This window comes from Primulina eburnea, chromosome 2 (genome assembly GCF_022965805.1).
Source record: "Primulina eburnea isolate SZY01 chromosome 2, ASM2296580v1, whole genome shotgun sequence".
Lineage (NCBI taxonomy): Eukaryota > Viridiplantae > Streptophyta > Magnoliopsida > Lamiales > Gesneriaceae > Primulina > Primulina eburnea.
Window position 1 is genome coordinate 47,564,630 of NC_133102.1, and position 16,547 is coordinate 47,581,176.

Consider the following 16,547-nt stretch of genomic DNA (forward strand, 5'->3'; position numbering starts at 1 on the left):
ATTTCGTTTGGAAGAGTGGAGACTTCCCTTTTTGGTTGATTAATCTTGTAATTAAGGATCTTGATATTTTTCAATAAATTACAAGAGCTTTCACCGTCAAAAAAAAAAAATTATTATTATTATTTTTTTATGTTCGCGATCAGGCATCCACGTTGATACCTGTAAATTATGTATTGCACATCTTTTGTTTATCAAATTTTGATTTACTTATTATTTTTAAAAAGATATGTATAGCATAGTTATTTTGACTCAAAATATTGGGCTGCGTTTTGTTCGACGGATTAAGTATGATAGATTATTTTATCACACTTTATCTAATGTTTGGTACGATTTTTATTTAATCAACTCAATCCCTCCTATAAATGATTATGTTGTATTACGTGTGATTAAATAATACATCTTTCCTCCGTAGGATTATTAATCATTCTTCTATTCCTACTCTCTTTCCAATTTTACCCTTCCTCCTCCACCGCTGTTGAACCACCTTGGCCGCCGGACTGCCACCACCGTCGGACCGCCGCATCGCCACCACCACTGCACCGTTATCTTCGCCACCGCCGTCGTCGGACTGCCGCAGCACCACCATCGATGGACCGTCGCCTCCACCTCGACCGTCGGATCGTCCGCCAGACCGCCGCAGCCGTAGTGGAAGAAGAAAAAAAAAGAAAATTTTGTCCTTTCATCAAAAAATTCAAAATTATCCTACACCTAAAAATCTTACCAAACATAAATTATTTTATACCATTTATTACATTTATATTATAATCATTTTCTTTATCATTTAGATACTAATCATTAGTTTATTTTATCTTTCAACCAGACGCAGCCTTGTAAAATTAGAGAGAAATTGCTTGACTAATTATAAGATTAGATAATAAATTGAAAATTATGGATACTATATTATTTTTAATTCCAATATATAATCAAACAATAATTAGTTTTTCATATATATATATATATATATCCATTCTAACTCTTCTCTGGAGGATTCCATCCTATGATATATATATTTGGAGATTAAAGTTACTCACACTAAATTATACTGTTAATTAACCAAATACATAATGTGCGATTTATTCATATCTTAAATCTCCTGAAGTCGGGGATACACACAATTTTCATGCCTGTGTAACGCTACAAAGAAATTTGAAGAACATCAGTTTTTATTGTTAAAATGGAAAGAAATTAGGGAAATCTTCATGCAAACATCAGAACATCAAATAAACGATAAATCAAATTATCAAACGAAAACAGGATGATCATTTGGGTGCAAATTTGGACTTGATATTCTGAACTTCGGGAACCGTAATCTGGAACGCCTTCGACAAAACATTATCCGGCACCGGCGGCGACGCCCCAAACAAGGTGGTAGAGATGGTCTGTGTGCCCGGAAGCTGACTATTGAAGGCGGCGATCACCGCCGCGGGAACTATACCGTTGTTCTTCTGGAAGTGGACGAGGCCTCTAGGGAAGACGAAGATCTCGCCATTTTTTATGGTCTTGGAGTAGAGGACGTTGGCGGTGGTGATGAAGCCGACTTCCAGCTCGCCGTAGAGGACAAACACGATCTCAGTGGCGCGTGGATGAGTGTGTGGTGGGTTAAGACCGCCGGGGGCGTAGTCGATCCTGGAGAGGGAAACGCCGAGGGTGTTTAGGCCTGGGATTCTCTGTACGTTGGCACCGGTGACTAGTGATCCGAAGGTGTTGTTGGTGGAGCCGGGATTGGCCAGGAGGGTGGAGAAGAAGTCGTCCGCCGACGTGTTAGACTTGCACACAAATCCGTTCACTTTCACAGCTGTTCCAATTTGGAGGCCAAAATGTCAATTCAACGACTTTCTAAAATTAACATCTATATCTATATTTATTAATTTTCTTATAGAAGATCTCTACTAAATATTTAGCTCGAGTGTAACACAAATATAATATAGCTCCTTTTTCAAGAATAAAATACAAAAAATACCCATATCGTAATTAATGAATAAAAATGATCTGTTAACATAAATTTAAAAGGGAAAAATTACTCATATAATTACAATATCAAATTAAATACAGTCGTAGAACAAGAGATATCCAATTAATTAGCTAGGTGGCAAAATAAGCAACCACTTTTACTTAACAACATTAATAACATATACAAATAATTTCACAAAGTAAATTCAATAAACCACATATTAGCGCTGCAATAAATTTTTTTTGGGCGCATGCAACGACGCAAGATGCATTATAGAGTAAGACTTGGCTCAATTATTCTGAATAATATAATTTTATGTTCCCTATACTATATTTTATAAACAAACTGAGATGATGATTTATACCAGAGGCGAGATCAGCAACGCAGATATCTTGAAGCATGTCAGGGTCGGCAGAAACTCTTCCGGCGACCAAGATTATAGCCATTATTGCTAGCATTCTACAGATGGCGGCGGTGGCCATGGTGGATCCGGAGGAACAAGAAGAAAGAGATGAAGTACGGGATATATGGGTTGGGAAGATTAAGGATGTGTGAAGAGATGAGAAGTGGATGAGATTATTTATAGGTGGGAGGGAGTTTAAAGTCTTCCTGAGGTCCCATTTTTAAAAATTTTCATTTTTTCATAATGTATATTATATCGTTAAATTAAATTAAAGTAACTTTTTTTTCTTGGTAAGTCGGTCATGATTTTATTATAATTGTATGTACAAGGTTGTCGACCTTTTTTTTTTGTCTCACTTTAATTATATCCATTCGGTTAATTCATGAAAGAGCTAGTGGGTTTTCTTTGAGATGGTCTCACGTACATATCCGCGAGATGAAACTACTTGTCCAAATTTACAGTAAAAAATGATATTTTTAACATAATAATAATATTTATGAGTTGAGTTGGGTTGGAGATTCATCTCATAACGCAAAATTAATTTGTCAAGAATTTTGTGTTCTTATCTAAATGACCAATTGTTGAATTAAATATACGAATTTAAATTTTTCAATAATTTAATGTGGAAGTAAAATATATGGTAGACGTGTATACTACGTTTTTGTTTTTATAATCGAGAAAAGCACGAAACTTGCCGTATTGACCCGAGAATTGGATCAAGTCCGAAAGAATATAATGCGTAAGATTAATCAATCGTGGAACCTTCCATTTGAATTTTATTTGATTAGTTTACAAGAATTTACCAGATCCCAAACTCAAGTTTCCAATTATTTTTTCCTCACATAATAAATTTTTATATAATTTTATAAAAATATAAATTCCAACCAATTATTTTTTTTAAAAATAATTTAAATTAAATTTGAACCATATATTTATTTGTGTACACTTCATTGGAACATGGAGAAATGCCTTGTATACAAGATGAAAAGGCATGATTTGAGATTTTATCTTATTTATAAAAAAGACGCAAAGATTCGACTCCGTCAAAATATATTTAAATCTAATAAATTTCACAAGGCAGTATATTTAATTAACTTGTGTGTTTTTTATTTATTTAAAATTAAATAAATGGTTTTTTAATTAACCTTTCCAGCTTGCATTTGAAAGTCCACTAACCTCTATATACGTAGATTAAGTCAAATCATACTATATGTGAAAAAAATACGAATTGTAATTAACATTCGTTGAACGAGGGATTCAATTAATTACAAGTAAAAGAAATAATAAAAGATAAATATGGATTAATTATAGATCATCACTTTTATAAAATTCTGTTCGGAAAAATTTGACAAATTACGACTCATTTAATCCAAACTGATGAAATTGTAAATCTAATAGATGAACGTCATTTTAGCGACGTTCACATAGGTGTTCATAATAGGTACAATAAAGATCAAACACACACACACACACACATATATATAATTGGTTTTTTTTTAAAATAATATACAGGTTTTTATATAAAATATAAAATATATGAATTACAAATTTTTATAACAATAAGTTTTAGCAAAACCTTTTATAAACGCGTTCATATATATTTGTTAATCTTATAGAAAATTATCTAACCATTTAATATGTTACTAATTTAATTAATATTCTGAATCTGCATAATAACGATGGGTGATAAAGCTTAAAATTGACAGTCATTTATAATAATTTTATTATTTGAAGAGAAAGGAATGGTCAATGAACTCACCAATATGTTTCGTTTTAAAAAATAAATTTCCCTAACATGCATGGGATTTAAGGCACAAAAAGATAGTGCATGGAATCGACCCAGAGATAGCAGTGAAATGATTTCACAGCGAAGGGACACCATGTCATCCTCGTTCCTTTTGATATCTAGATGTCAGAACTTAATTTTAAAGAGTGATAAGTCAGAGTACATCATATATATCTACGAGAGCAAAACAAAGCAGCTTGTTTCTTGACATCCGCAGTCTTTGAATATGACAGAGACTGGAATACAGTTGAGGATTTTCCGACAAAGTTGAAAGAGATTATCGAAGAAGACAAGGTGAGAATGAGCTTTTGCACGAGGCTGTCAATAAGATAAACTTAGTGTGACCGGTCTCTCCATCTCCCCTATATGTATTCAGTTGTCCGTATAACAATTATAAATTACGATGTCCAAACTGCGAAATTATTTTCTTTATTTTCCCGAAATAATCGGATGGATCCAGGCTGATGGGACTAATTGATTCCGATGTCCACGTAATATTCTCCTAATTTGTTTATAATATATATGTTACTTGGTCAAAAAAGGTTTACCTAATCGAGAATTGCTTGTTAAAACATTGTGACATATGTAATTTAGTCAAGAAAACTTTACCTAATTCACAATTGCTCGTTAAAATATCGTGTAGGTAGATGTCACAATTAACTTGCATCATTGTCAAGATTAATTCATAAATCATTAAATGACAAGCAGATTTTATTTAAATAAAGTGATCCCAAATTACACACGTATAATTTCTAAAATTTCATATGTTTTTTGGGATTTAGCTTTCATTAATAAATTTATGTATCTATATATTTAATTAATAATTATCAAAATCACGGCTTTAAAAAACTTTTGATGTGCATCGTCAATTATTTAATCAATGTGTGTATCTTATAAGTTAACCTTCTAGTGTTTTACCGCTAATCACGCGCCAATACGCAAACGTTACCTTCAAACTAATCGAGGTAGATAAGATAATCACGTTGTAGTCATATTCTTTGGTCGATGATGAAGCAGAGTTGGTAGGTTAATTGTACGTTCTGATATATATAGTCGTGCCACAAAAATTTTATTGATACAATTTGGATGCCAACAACTACAAAGACATCGTCTATACAAGAAGATTGAGCCATTATTACTATGCCTTGGTCATTGCGGGAAACTTCGCTAAGTTAAACGTAACCTATAGTTATATTAGAGTAATAATTTTGTTAATTTAGTGTTCTTTTTATTGGACATAGAAATATATATTACATTATATTATGTTTAGTTTGTATTCTATTATTAGTGAGCTACGTAAATAGTATTATTAAATTGAAATTTTATTTATTGCTGACTTTATACCCTAAATAAACATAACCACAACCATAAAAGTTTCGGTTTCTTTTAAGTTGCATAATTTATTAACGCGCATTAATATATTGTTTTAATTTATAGTAGTATTTCTTAAAAACCATTTTACTTCATGATCAAATACAATTTTCACATTACTTCTATTAAGTGTGAGGAGAAATATAATTTTCATATTAAATTTATTTCTCAAAATATATTGTTCTTGTTGATATAATATTTAATAAGGACTATAAATAAGAGAATTCTCCTCATGCAAAGGTGTGGAATTACGTGGGTGTTCAAAAAGGAGACGGAGAAAGACGATGAGTTTTTCGTGGAGGTGGTTTTTCGTGGACGTGATTTACGTGAGGTGATTTTCGTGGGAGTTTTTCGTGGTGGTTTCTTCGATCTATTGCTCTCGTTTTTTTACTTCTTCACTTGAAAGTTTTCGTGTCTGCATATTGTATGCACTTTGCATGTCGTGGTTTTCAGAGACAAATAATTCTCAAGGATGTAGCTGTTTTGAAGAGTGCTGTTGCACGTGCTGTCATAATTGTTGGAGATATTTCAGACAACACGCGTGCAACTGTGAGATGATTGTCCAAGTCCATATATGCAACTCTTAGTAATTTTATCCAACGGATGTTCTCAGAAATGAATATTTGGATCGTGAAGTTTACAAGACAACGAGTTGCCTAATATAGAAAGTCTAACACATAACCATCTAAGATCGGAATATGTCTCTGATACCATGTTAAGATTGTGATTTCAACCTAACTCAATATCAACATATCAAAAAAATGTTGTTAAAATAAAATATTATTTATCAAGTACATAATTGATATATTTATAAATTGCAATTCTTCAACGACAAAAAAATAAAAGAATTTTAACATATTTTTTTAAATCTATATATTATAAATAGAGATAAAATACGATCTTTTGATTAAAAATTATGTTATTAATTACAAGATGATATATATCATAAAAAATAACGAAAAACTTAAGTGTTATTAAAGTATAATGAATTGTGGGTGCCAAATTTCATTGGATCACGTTCCGGCCGTCAATAAATGAAGCGCTTTATAAATGAAAAATACTAGCTATTTTAAAGTTCATATATGATTACAGTTATATAAAAACACACACATATATATGAGTGTGAGTGTGTGTGTGTGTGGGGAAGCAAATTAAGAAAATTGGCAGAAGCGTGAAAGGATCATGTCCACTTTATTCATTCTCTTTTCTACATTAATTAACAATCTACAAAAAAACTTGGTGCCAAGAGAGACAACTTGCAATCGATACACATACATGAACCAAATGTACAAGTTTGCTGCTGATGAATTTATTTTAATCAATGAACGAACAAACAAAGAAATAAGACCCTCCGTTAATTAAACTAGTTAGCAACTCCGGTGCTTTTCCATTTATCAGTAGTCAAAGAGATGTAAGCAGAAGCTTTCTTGTCGATCCCGGGCTCGGCCACCCACCGCCCTCGGTCCTCGTCGCTTGGATACACTTTGTATGCCTTCAAATCATCATCTTTCACGTAGTCGTGGATCGGATTTCTTGGCCTCTGGTTTTTGGCTTTAAAGAAACTGAATAGGGAAGACGCAGCAGGTGATTTCTTCTGCCTGTTGCTTCCTGCCATATATATGTGTGTGTGTGTGATTTTTTGGTGGGATCAGAAGACTGGCAAACAATATGTGTTGTGTTTATTTTCTTGAGTTTGCAATATTGATGGTGAAGTAGTTTGGAATTTATAGCAGAAAATGGAGGATGATCCAAGGGTGAGGGATCAACTGAGAGTTAATTCAGTGGCCGTTGTTTTTATTCTGATTGATGCTTGTTATTTGTGCTAGGCAAAGAGCATGGATTGTGGACCACAGCCTCTAAAGTTGCATGCTTAAATGTGTATTTATATGTGTGTGGTGATGTACGTTTCATAAATTGTTTTTGTGTGGTGCAATCCTTTATTCCCCATTATATATGCATATTAAAAAACCCTGTTACCAACCCTAGAATTCAATGATTGGTGAAGATTCCTTTCCTTTTGAGATTTGGACCTAGTTTTGTAAATATACAAAGATATATTACTTTTCGTTGTCTAATCTGGTCAGTATATAGTTAGCTTGAAGAGCTATAACCTGCAGGTTTTCTATTTTTTTGTTTTTTACGATCTTAATCTACTAATTTGAATTTTTTTTTTCATTTTAGTCGTTTTTTTATTAGAGTGTAACGTAACGCTGACGTATCACTGAAAATTATTTGAAAAAAGTGCAAAAAGTCACATTAATCTCCTCTCTCAATAGACCAATTTAACACGATATGATTAAGAGATAATATAATACAAAATGCTAATTAAGTTGTTTAGGTAAAGTATATATGATCACTAGCTTAATTAATTGGGTTTATGTACCTCTAAAATGATTGTCTATTTAATACATTTTTTATTTTTATGAGTGTAGACGAATAATACATATAGATATTTTAATAAAGTGAGATGTTCATTAATTTAAACTCTTTGCGAAAATGTTTCGATATTGATTATTAAAGTAAGGTATCTTACAATAATAATAGTAATAAAGAAGTATAAGCTAAGTGGATTCGTCTTCCAATCACCACTCGTTGAGTTAATTTGAGCTGATCGAGGAGACAGTTCAGTTCCACTAGTTATCATGCATCTAATATATATATGATTCTGCCCCGCAAAGGGCGATAAATTTGAATCAATGATCAAAGTTCGATTTTCATGACTAATTCGATTATAGTACTACTTAAGTAAGTTGCACCAGGTTTGAAATTTCTTTACCATTCTGTCATAGTTTTATATTATTTCTTCAAATGTAATAAACGTAGGACAAATGAGGATTTGATAAGAAATTATTAAATACATTATAAGAAAAAATACTAATCAAAAGCAGAATAAAAGAGTCAAAAGAAACCTTTATAGGACGTATCCTTTTGAATGATGGAATTCACGCAATATAATTGGTTTTTCCGAATATTTTCGTTTTTTTTTAATATAAAAAGGAAAAAGAAAAAAAGAAAAAGAGACAAATTTTGATTGCATTCAAGCTGTCTAGCTTTTGGGATTCTTACAAAATCAGAGCCTTAAGCAAGACACGCAGTACATTAGTTATCTACACCATTCTTTTTGTACTAGCAGAAATCGTATATCTATCTTTATAAATAAATAAATGACATAGTGTGCTCTTGCTGTCTTCACCTTCATTAAAATAATCAATTTTTCCATTAATTAATGCCCTGCTGGGAGTACGTACAATTAAATTTAACTTGTGATTACCTCAACTCGATTATTGTTTGTGTGAAATAGTTGTGTTTGTTTAGAGAGCGAATGAGCCGTGATGTTTGAGTTGTTTTACGTACAGTTTTGAAATATTTGAATTGTATTAGTTATTACTATTATTTATAACTTTTGATAAAACAAAATTTGAGAAATTAATCATAAGCTATTCTCAATACACCTTGTATCTAAGTTTTAAATGAGTTTTTGTTCTACAATGAAAATGCATCTCTTTTTTTAAAGAATAATTCGATCAAAAAGTAATACCTTATCTCTGATAATTTTGAGCATGAATTATATCACTGAGTTTGCAAAAAAAAATTTAGAAAGTTTTTATAAAAAAAAGAAAAAAAATTCCCGAGATTAATATTACTTAAATTTTTCTTCCTGAAATTCAAAAAACTAAAATTATGGGATCATTAGTAGCAATATAAAAAGTAACCATCACAAATCTGCAGGAATATTAACTTAATTTTTAAAAATAATTTATGTATTAGTTTCTCTTTTATTATAAAAAGTACTAATACCACTCATCAGGAAAAAGACCAGGAAGAAAATTATTGTAGTAAAAAAAATTTATTAAAATTATATTACATCACTAGCCGAAGGAAGCTCAAAAATATGATTTAAAAGCTTAATTTCATTAAGTATGTTAGGAGAAATATTTATATATGCAAAAGGTTATTGACATGTGACGTTTAGGTTGTAATACTATACTGTTTACAATATTTAAGTTGCGTCATTATCTCATACAAATGTTCGACCACGAATAACATGACATTATTTAATAGCCCATTAGAAATAAGAATATAACCTTTTATATGAATGGCAATTAGTGGAATGTTAGGCATGATTAACTTGCCCTTGATCTAGTATACAAATCTCTTTCATCTTCAATTTAACCTAATTATTAAAGAATTAATGGAATCTTTATTTAAACTATTGAATTCTTAATTCCAATTTGTCAGCATTTCATTTGCCACACACTTTAGTTTATTAGATGGAATTTATTTATTGATGTAAAAGCAAATTATCCAAATCTACGAACTAGCCTCCTCATGGATCTGTGTCACTTTAAATATAAATTACCACTGTTAAGAATTTTGAAGTTTAATTATTTGATTATTTTTGGATTTGGGGTACAAAATCAGTTTTAAAGGAATATATAATATAAGGAGTATTATTTAAATATTTAATAGAAGGGATCGCTTACGAATTATTTCATCGGAATTATTGGAATGCATGGATTAAAATACTCTCTTGTATATATTCTTCCTTATTTATACCTCAAATAAATGTATTATTTATAAAGTATGTTTTCTTAGATGATTATCATTAATATAAGTCAATTTATTGTTTATAGTCAGTCTCAGTCAGTCAGTCCATGTGAGACCAATATATATCTTAAATTTGAAATGGATTTCAGGTTCGAGATTCAATCATAATAAATCGTGTCTATAATATCTAGGATCGAGTATCACAGAAAGACAATACAGGAGTGTGGGATAAGTGGTCAGGATAGATCGAGCTCTACTTGAAATTAGGAAATTATCAGGCTACTTGAATGGCGTCAGTCCGACGAGAGCATATTCTCACAAGTCAAATATATAGATAGATGTGATTAAGATAGATAGACACATATAACACACGTCAAGAGAAAGAGGCAATAGAGAGATATTGGTACACACCATATTTTAATTATATATATAAACATTAAAAAACTTAGAAGGAAAGAAAAACGAGGTCGCGGCTCCAAACCTTATATACCAACCGTAGTGTTACAAAAAAAATGGCCAGGTGCATTTCCCCGCCTCCATGTATGTTTATGTACCTTGCCCGTGCCAGTAGCCTTTTTCTGTCACCGCTGGGAACGTAACGTTATAGTGATTGCTGTCGATTCCTCCAAATACTATCTCACCTCCAGAACCGTAGCTAGCTAATCGAACAAGACTTTCCTGACTCACAGACATTTGAATAACATGAATGCATGCCAAGTCATGAAAAGCTCTAAATAATACTGACACAATATATTATTGTAAACAAACTAGCTACGTATTACCATTCTTTTATATATATATATATATATATATATATATATATATATATATGCATGTGTGGCTGTCACACAATTTATTTCAATATTAAATAATACTATATATACAATTGGAAATATTTAAATATGATGATGCGAAGAATGAATTTGAAGCGATTATTTAAAATTTAACATAAAAACGACGTCGAAATGATAATCTGTGACATTGTCAGCCTTCCCTCTCTCGTCTCTCCCGCCCCGAGAAACCCTAATAACTGGTACTCCTCCCATTCCGACTTTAGTTTGAGTTTCAAAGACTCCGAGATGGTGATAAAACCGGAAACCACCACGGCTGTCTCTTCCACCGCCGTGGCATGCGGCAATTGCGGCCTGGAGGAGCGGCTTCTTCTCCATCACGTCCGTCACCGCGGAATCTTCCGCCGTCTCTGCACCACCTGCGTTCTCCGCCTCCATGCACAGTCCTTCTGCCCAACCTGTTTTCAAGTCTACCCGCCAATCCCTTCGAACGACGCCGTCATCAACTGCTGCAAATGCTACTCATCCTCTCACTCCCACTGTGTCTCAGCGGGATCCACGCCCCCTCCCACACTGTACGTTTGCCCCCTTTGCATCAACCTCAACACCCCGATTTTTAAATTGAAAACGGCCAAGGAGGCGAATGTTGAATTTAACGAAGGGAATGGGGGTTTTCAGGTGATTGATAGAGACGCAGCGAGGAAATTACTGGCTGCTGCTAAGATTGCATCCACATCAATGAATAAGGCAGTGGTGGCCGCTAAGTCAGAGGCGGAGAGAAGGACCAAGGAGGCAGCTTTTGCCAGAAAGAGGGCCAAGGAGGCATTGGAACACGTGGCGTATTTGGTCGTCAAGGAGAAGTTGAGCAAGAAAGAAGCGGCACTGTCGGAATCTGGATCGGGAGCTTGTGGAGTTCGTGTATCTTCTTTCGGTATTGATGGTGCTAAAGTGAAGAGAGAAAATAATATGAATGTTATTCTTTGTGATAGAGATGGGAATGTGGGTGTTGCTGTGGATTCTTTGGTGATTACGGAGAAGAGGATTGTTGATACTAAAAGGAATATAGATGAAATAGATAACTCAACCTCAGGTTTTGGCTGCATTAAATGCGGTTGAACTGAAGGGAAACGAGAAGATAAGTGGAATATCGGCACAAGTTGAATTGGGTGCTCCTGTAAATCATGGTCATGTGGTGATGGATGTGGACGAAAAGGCTATAACAAGAGGGGTTGCAGGAGAAAACGTTGCAGAATTGATGTTGGAGGGGGACAACTGTGACATTGAGACCGCGATATTTGCATTTTTGGGGGGTGATGAAGAGGATCACGATATGAAGGGAGTTGAACAAGAGGAAGTGAACAAGGGTGATGTTTTAGTTCAATCTATTGCAGATCAAATGGAGTCTAGGGAGAATGGTAATTGTGACCAGCAACATGACAGTGGGACTCCACTATAGTTCATTTTTTCTTAGGAATGTTTTCAAAATTGTGAAGGATGTCGTAGTGAGATTTTGAAGTTCTAGGATTGAACTTGCTGGTTGAGCTATTCTTTATCTGAAGGCGCACTACTTACTTTTCTTGGTTTCAGGTTTTTGGTTTTGTTGAAAGGCTAGTTGTGCTAGCCTTGCATTTGTGATCACGTGGTGATTGATGATCATGTGAGTGCTGTCTCTCTGTTTTTTCATATTTATAGCTGGTGAGGCTGATCCTTTTTTCCATGTATAGATTTTCAAGAACTTGCAATACTGATTGTGTACTGGGCTTTGTTTTTTATATTTCACGTCTTAACTTTGTTTCTGAACTCATGCTACCGAATGAGTATATCTCCTTCAATGGGCTAGTATTTTAAATGTGTAATCAATCCTCTTGTTTTTATAAAGAATGATATGAAGCTCTCCGGCCTCAAGTGCTACGTACTACTGATGAAATATTCTTATGGTTGTGGGGACTGAAGCTACTGGAACCGTATCTGCTGTCATCACAAAGGCCTGTAAATGGTAGTTTTAGTTTTTCAATTTTGATGATATGTACATTAATTTGTATGAAGAATTTTTCCCATGTTTTTCGAAAAGGGATGGAATCATTTTCACATCAAGTGAAAGAAGCGTCTTGGCTTATTATAGACGTCGTATGACCTTCAGCACTTGGAATAAGCTATTATTTTTGTCGACCCAACTTGCGAATTTCAAATTTTGATAGGCACAATGGAACACATATTTGGGGTTTACTGTCTAAATTTGTTTATTAAATTACCAATGATAGAAAAAGGGATTCTTGTTCGACCAATGGCATTTTCCTAAATCCACTGTCCCTTTTCTCTTACTAATTATTTATTAATACGTGTTTTAATTATCAAATATATCGTAAATGATATTTATTTAATGTAGAAACCAATAAAACTAGTCTTGTTACTAATATAATTTTTAATCGTGATAAAATGAGTTTACCATTTTATTTTTTTTAAAAAAATTAACACTTTCTATGAACTTTCATAAAAAAAACCTTTTTTGACTTTACTAATTTCTTAGGAAGTAAAAATTTTATGATAAAAAAAGAAGCAAAAACATTATTATGTTCAAACACAGTCGGTAGGTTCTGTTACAGAATTTGTTGTTTATGAGCGGAGAATATCAAAGCATATTCACCTACTGCGTAGAATGCCACGAAGGTTCAACGAAAATGCTATCTTATCTTCTTGAAATGCTTGCACCACACAAAAACGTAATCCAAGCAAAATATGCAGACAACTCCTAGTCCAGTCGTCGCTCGAGCTCAAGCAATATGGTTCGATTTAACCAGCCCGGATCAGATCAAGTTGAGTACCATTTCGTGAACAGATGGGATTCTAATAACATCCCCATGTCAGACCGGAAGGAATTAAGCGCCTAATTTATCACGTTTTCTCAAGCCCTCTTAAAGTATGCTACTCACATTATCTTTAACTACTATCTCTTTTCTTCCAAAAGAACCTCCCATTAACAATGCGTGAGCAGAGACATTTGAGACGCAACCCTTTTCCAACATTAAGTCCACCATGTGTCCCGCCTCACGTCTCCATCCCTCTCTCCACAGGCCATCGACCAGCGTATCATACATTGCAGAATCAAGAACACCCCCCTTGGAGATGATCTTATTAACTGAAGGATAGATTGAATGTATATGCAAATGGCTTGCTAAATAACACAACAAGCACGCGAATGTTGCTGAATCTAGCAACAAGTCCTCCAGGAGCATTAAGTTGAAAATAGTAATGCAATCTCCTATTCGGTTTAGAGTAGCAATATGCTCTGAATCAAATAGCAATAAGTTTTCTTACCAAAGGTGCAGCCAACTACAATCAAGTGCGAAAATATCACCAGCAGATAATGTTTCCGGTGCGACTTAGACAAACCGCGCAGAATACTATTGTAAGTGGCAACAGACGAGGCCGTACCAGTGACACGAGCCAATGATAATAGCATTATTGCTATGTGAACCTTTCCGTGTACTCATATTTTTTCAATCAACATATTGAATGAGGTGGATTGAAGAGCACAACACTTACTAGATGTAAGTGGGAACAGACGAGGCCGTACCAGTGACATGAGCCAATGATAATAGCATCATTGCTATGTGAACCTTTCCGTGTACTCATATTTTTTCAATCAACATATTGAATGAGGTGGATTGAAGAGCACAACCCTTACTAGACATATACGAAAATACTTGAGCAGCCTCTCGAGTTTTTTCCCTCTGCCATAGACACTCGACAAGTCGGGCGTAGGAAAAAGAATCCAAAACCCAATCTTTCAATCTTACATGCTGAAACAATTCTAAAGCATTCTTGAAATTTCCCTTATTGCAGTGACCAACTATAAGAGCAGATTAAGTAGCAGAATTCGGCACCAAAGAAGAAACAACCATTCTAGACAAATATTCCAAGCCTTTATTGATTCCTTTTTTTTTTTCCCCACAGAGGAATCCCATGAAGATATTCCAGGAACAAGTATCCACTATATTCCTCTGGAACATTTCATCGAACATCTTTTTTGCCACCCTAAAATCGCCTGTGTTGGAATAGGACACAAGAAGTGTGTACACAAGCATCCATCTTATTTTTCTTATCCAAGAACTTCTTCACCTCATCAAATTTGTTTAACTTACAAAACCCTCTAATCATATCAAGATTTACTTCATGATCGGGTAAGAAGCTACAATCCATCATTTCTTTGAAAAGTTTGATCAGCATTATCCATGCAAAGATGCTCACACAAACACCTTATCATAGTCCTGTAAATGACAAGATAGATCCGGCGCAAAATCGGAGGCCTTCATCAGTTTTAAACAATCTCATTCCTACTTCTAGATTCCGCAACCCGCAGAATAAAGGTACCACACGAGAATAAAAACGAGAGTCGGCCTCGCATCCAAGCTAAAACATCTCATTCAATATAACAATCGAACCTTCCACTCGATTCCTGACAACAAGACTACTTATTAGTATCTCAAAAGTCCTGCTATTGGGAATACATATTTTCTTAGGCATTCCAGCACACTGATCCACAGCTGTATCAACTCTCCCATCTTCAAACAAAGCCTCTAACAAGTAATTCCATGTATCGACGTTTGGAAGTACTCCAGCACCATTTCGTTGTACACAAACAAAACATCCTAAAAATCTTTCTTTTCATCCACGAGTGCACCCATCAAGCCTCAAGGCACTAAACACCTCTACAGAGGGCTTAAAACTACTTAGATTCGTGACATAAAGAACCCTATTGAGCCTATGATTCCTAACAAACGAATCAATCAACACCAAGAAAGAAGCTGCATAACCGGGAATTTCTCCTTTGCCATCTCATGACAAAATTCCTCCATTTTCTCCACATTCCCGGCCATGAACTACTTAAGAATCATACTCTGAGAAGTACGAGCACTGTGGTGGAATCTTTTCTGATGGGCAGCTCATTCAAATAGCCTCAGTGATGAGTTCAAATCAGGTGTGATGTCCAACACGGAGATTAAGCTGTCCGGGTGGAGATTATCCTCTAAAAATTGAATCTTTGCCTCAAATGCCGAGGAATTAGAATGATTCTCATCGGTTTCTGGGGTGGCTTGGATTTCAATCGCACATGAAATCGAAGAAAGGAAGGCATTCGAAGAAACCCAACTCGAAACTCTCTTGACGGGTAAAAGTTTTATAGCCATTCAAGAATTCCGCAAGTTCAAGAAAAAGACTTGGTTTAAACATAGTTTCATCTCAGAACGTCGTTGTCTTGGAAGTTGAAACTACAAAATTCCAAGTTTGTTTTATTTATTTGTTTATTATTGGAAATAATAAAGAAAGTTTTTCATCAGTTCATAGCCCTTCAGGATTTTCTTTTTCCTTTTTCCTTTTTCTTAACGTCAATCACATTCACCATACTTAGGGATAAATTATTGAGCTTAAATATAATATAGAAATATTACAAAATAAATTTTATATAAATTAAAATAATTTAGAAGTAAAATAAATATAAACATATACAATATTGACATTATATAATGTTTCCAAGAGACTCAATTGCATCTTTGAATGTAAATAAGCCAAGCTTTTAAAATTCTTCACCCTTACAAGTTTTCGTGCTCAATCTCAAATGATCATTAAACTAATCGGCTTCAAAATCAAGTGCAAATAAAGAAGTACAGTAAATTATGTTATAGAGATAATATTGGATCC

General features: G+C 33.9%; 2 protein-coding genes and 1 pseudogene across 2 annotated transcripts; 1 reads left to right on the plus strand and 2 right to left on the minus strand.

Moving 5' to 3' along the window:
• Positions 1-1,049: 1,049 nt before the first annotated feature.
• LOC140823922 (nectarin-1-like) lies at positions 1,050-2,512 on the minus strand. Its single transcript, XM_073185513.1, has 2 exons — positions 2,316-2,512; positions 1,050-1,795 (listed from the first exon to the last, which is right to left on the minus strand). Exons 1-2 carry the CDS (start codon positions 2,431-2,433, stop codon positions 1,260-1,262), a joined length of 654 nt encoding a protein of 217 aa, XP_073041614.1. The 5' UTR covers positions 2,434-2,512; the 3' UTR covers positions 1,050-1,259.
• An 8,504-nt stretch (positions 2,513-11,016) lies between these two features.
• Positions 11,017-12,898, plus strand: LOC140823921 (uncharacterized). The gene is made up of 2 exons (XM_073185512.1): positions 11,017-12,507; positions 12,730-12,898. The coding sequence occupies exon 1, from the start codon at positions 11,025-11,027 to the stop codon at positions 11,964-11,966; it is 942 nt and encodes a 313-aa protein (XP_073041613.1). The 5' UTR covers positions 11,017-11,024; the 3' UTR covers positions 11,967-12,507; positions 12,730-12,898.
• Positions 12,899-13,385: 487 nt separating this feature from the next.
• On the minus strand, positions 13,386-16,178 carry LOC140823923 (uncharacterized; annotated as a pseudogene).
• Positions 16,179-16,547: the final 369 nt, after the last annotated feature.

What these genes read in the sequence shown, in the direction of transcription:
- LOC140823922 (XM_073185513.1), bottom strand. Translation starts at nt 2,433, where the DNA reads ATGGCCACCGCCGCCATCTGTAGAATGCTAGCAATAATGGCTATAATC. An exon ending in CGTTGCTGATCTCGCCTCTG is followed by an intron (nt 1,796 to 2,315) that starts GTATAAATCATC and finishes AAATTGGAACAG; the next exon opens with CTGTGAAAGTGAACGGATTT.
- LOC140823921 (XM_073185512.1), top strand. Translation starts at nt 11,025, where the DNA reads ATGATAATCTGTGACATTGTCAGCCTTCCCTCTCTCGTCTCTCCCGCC.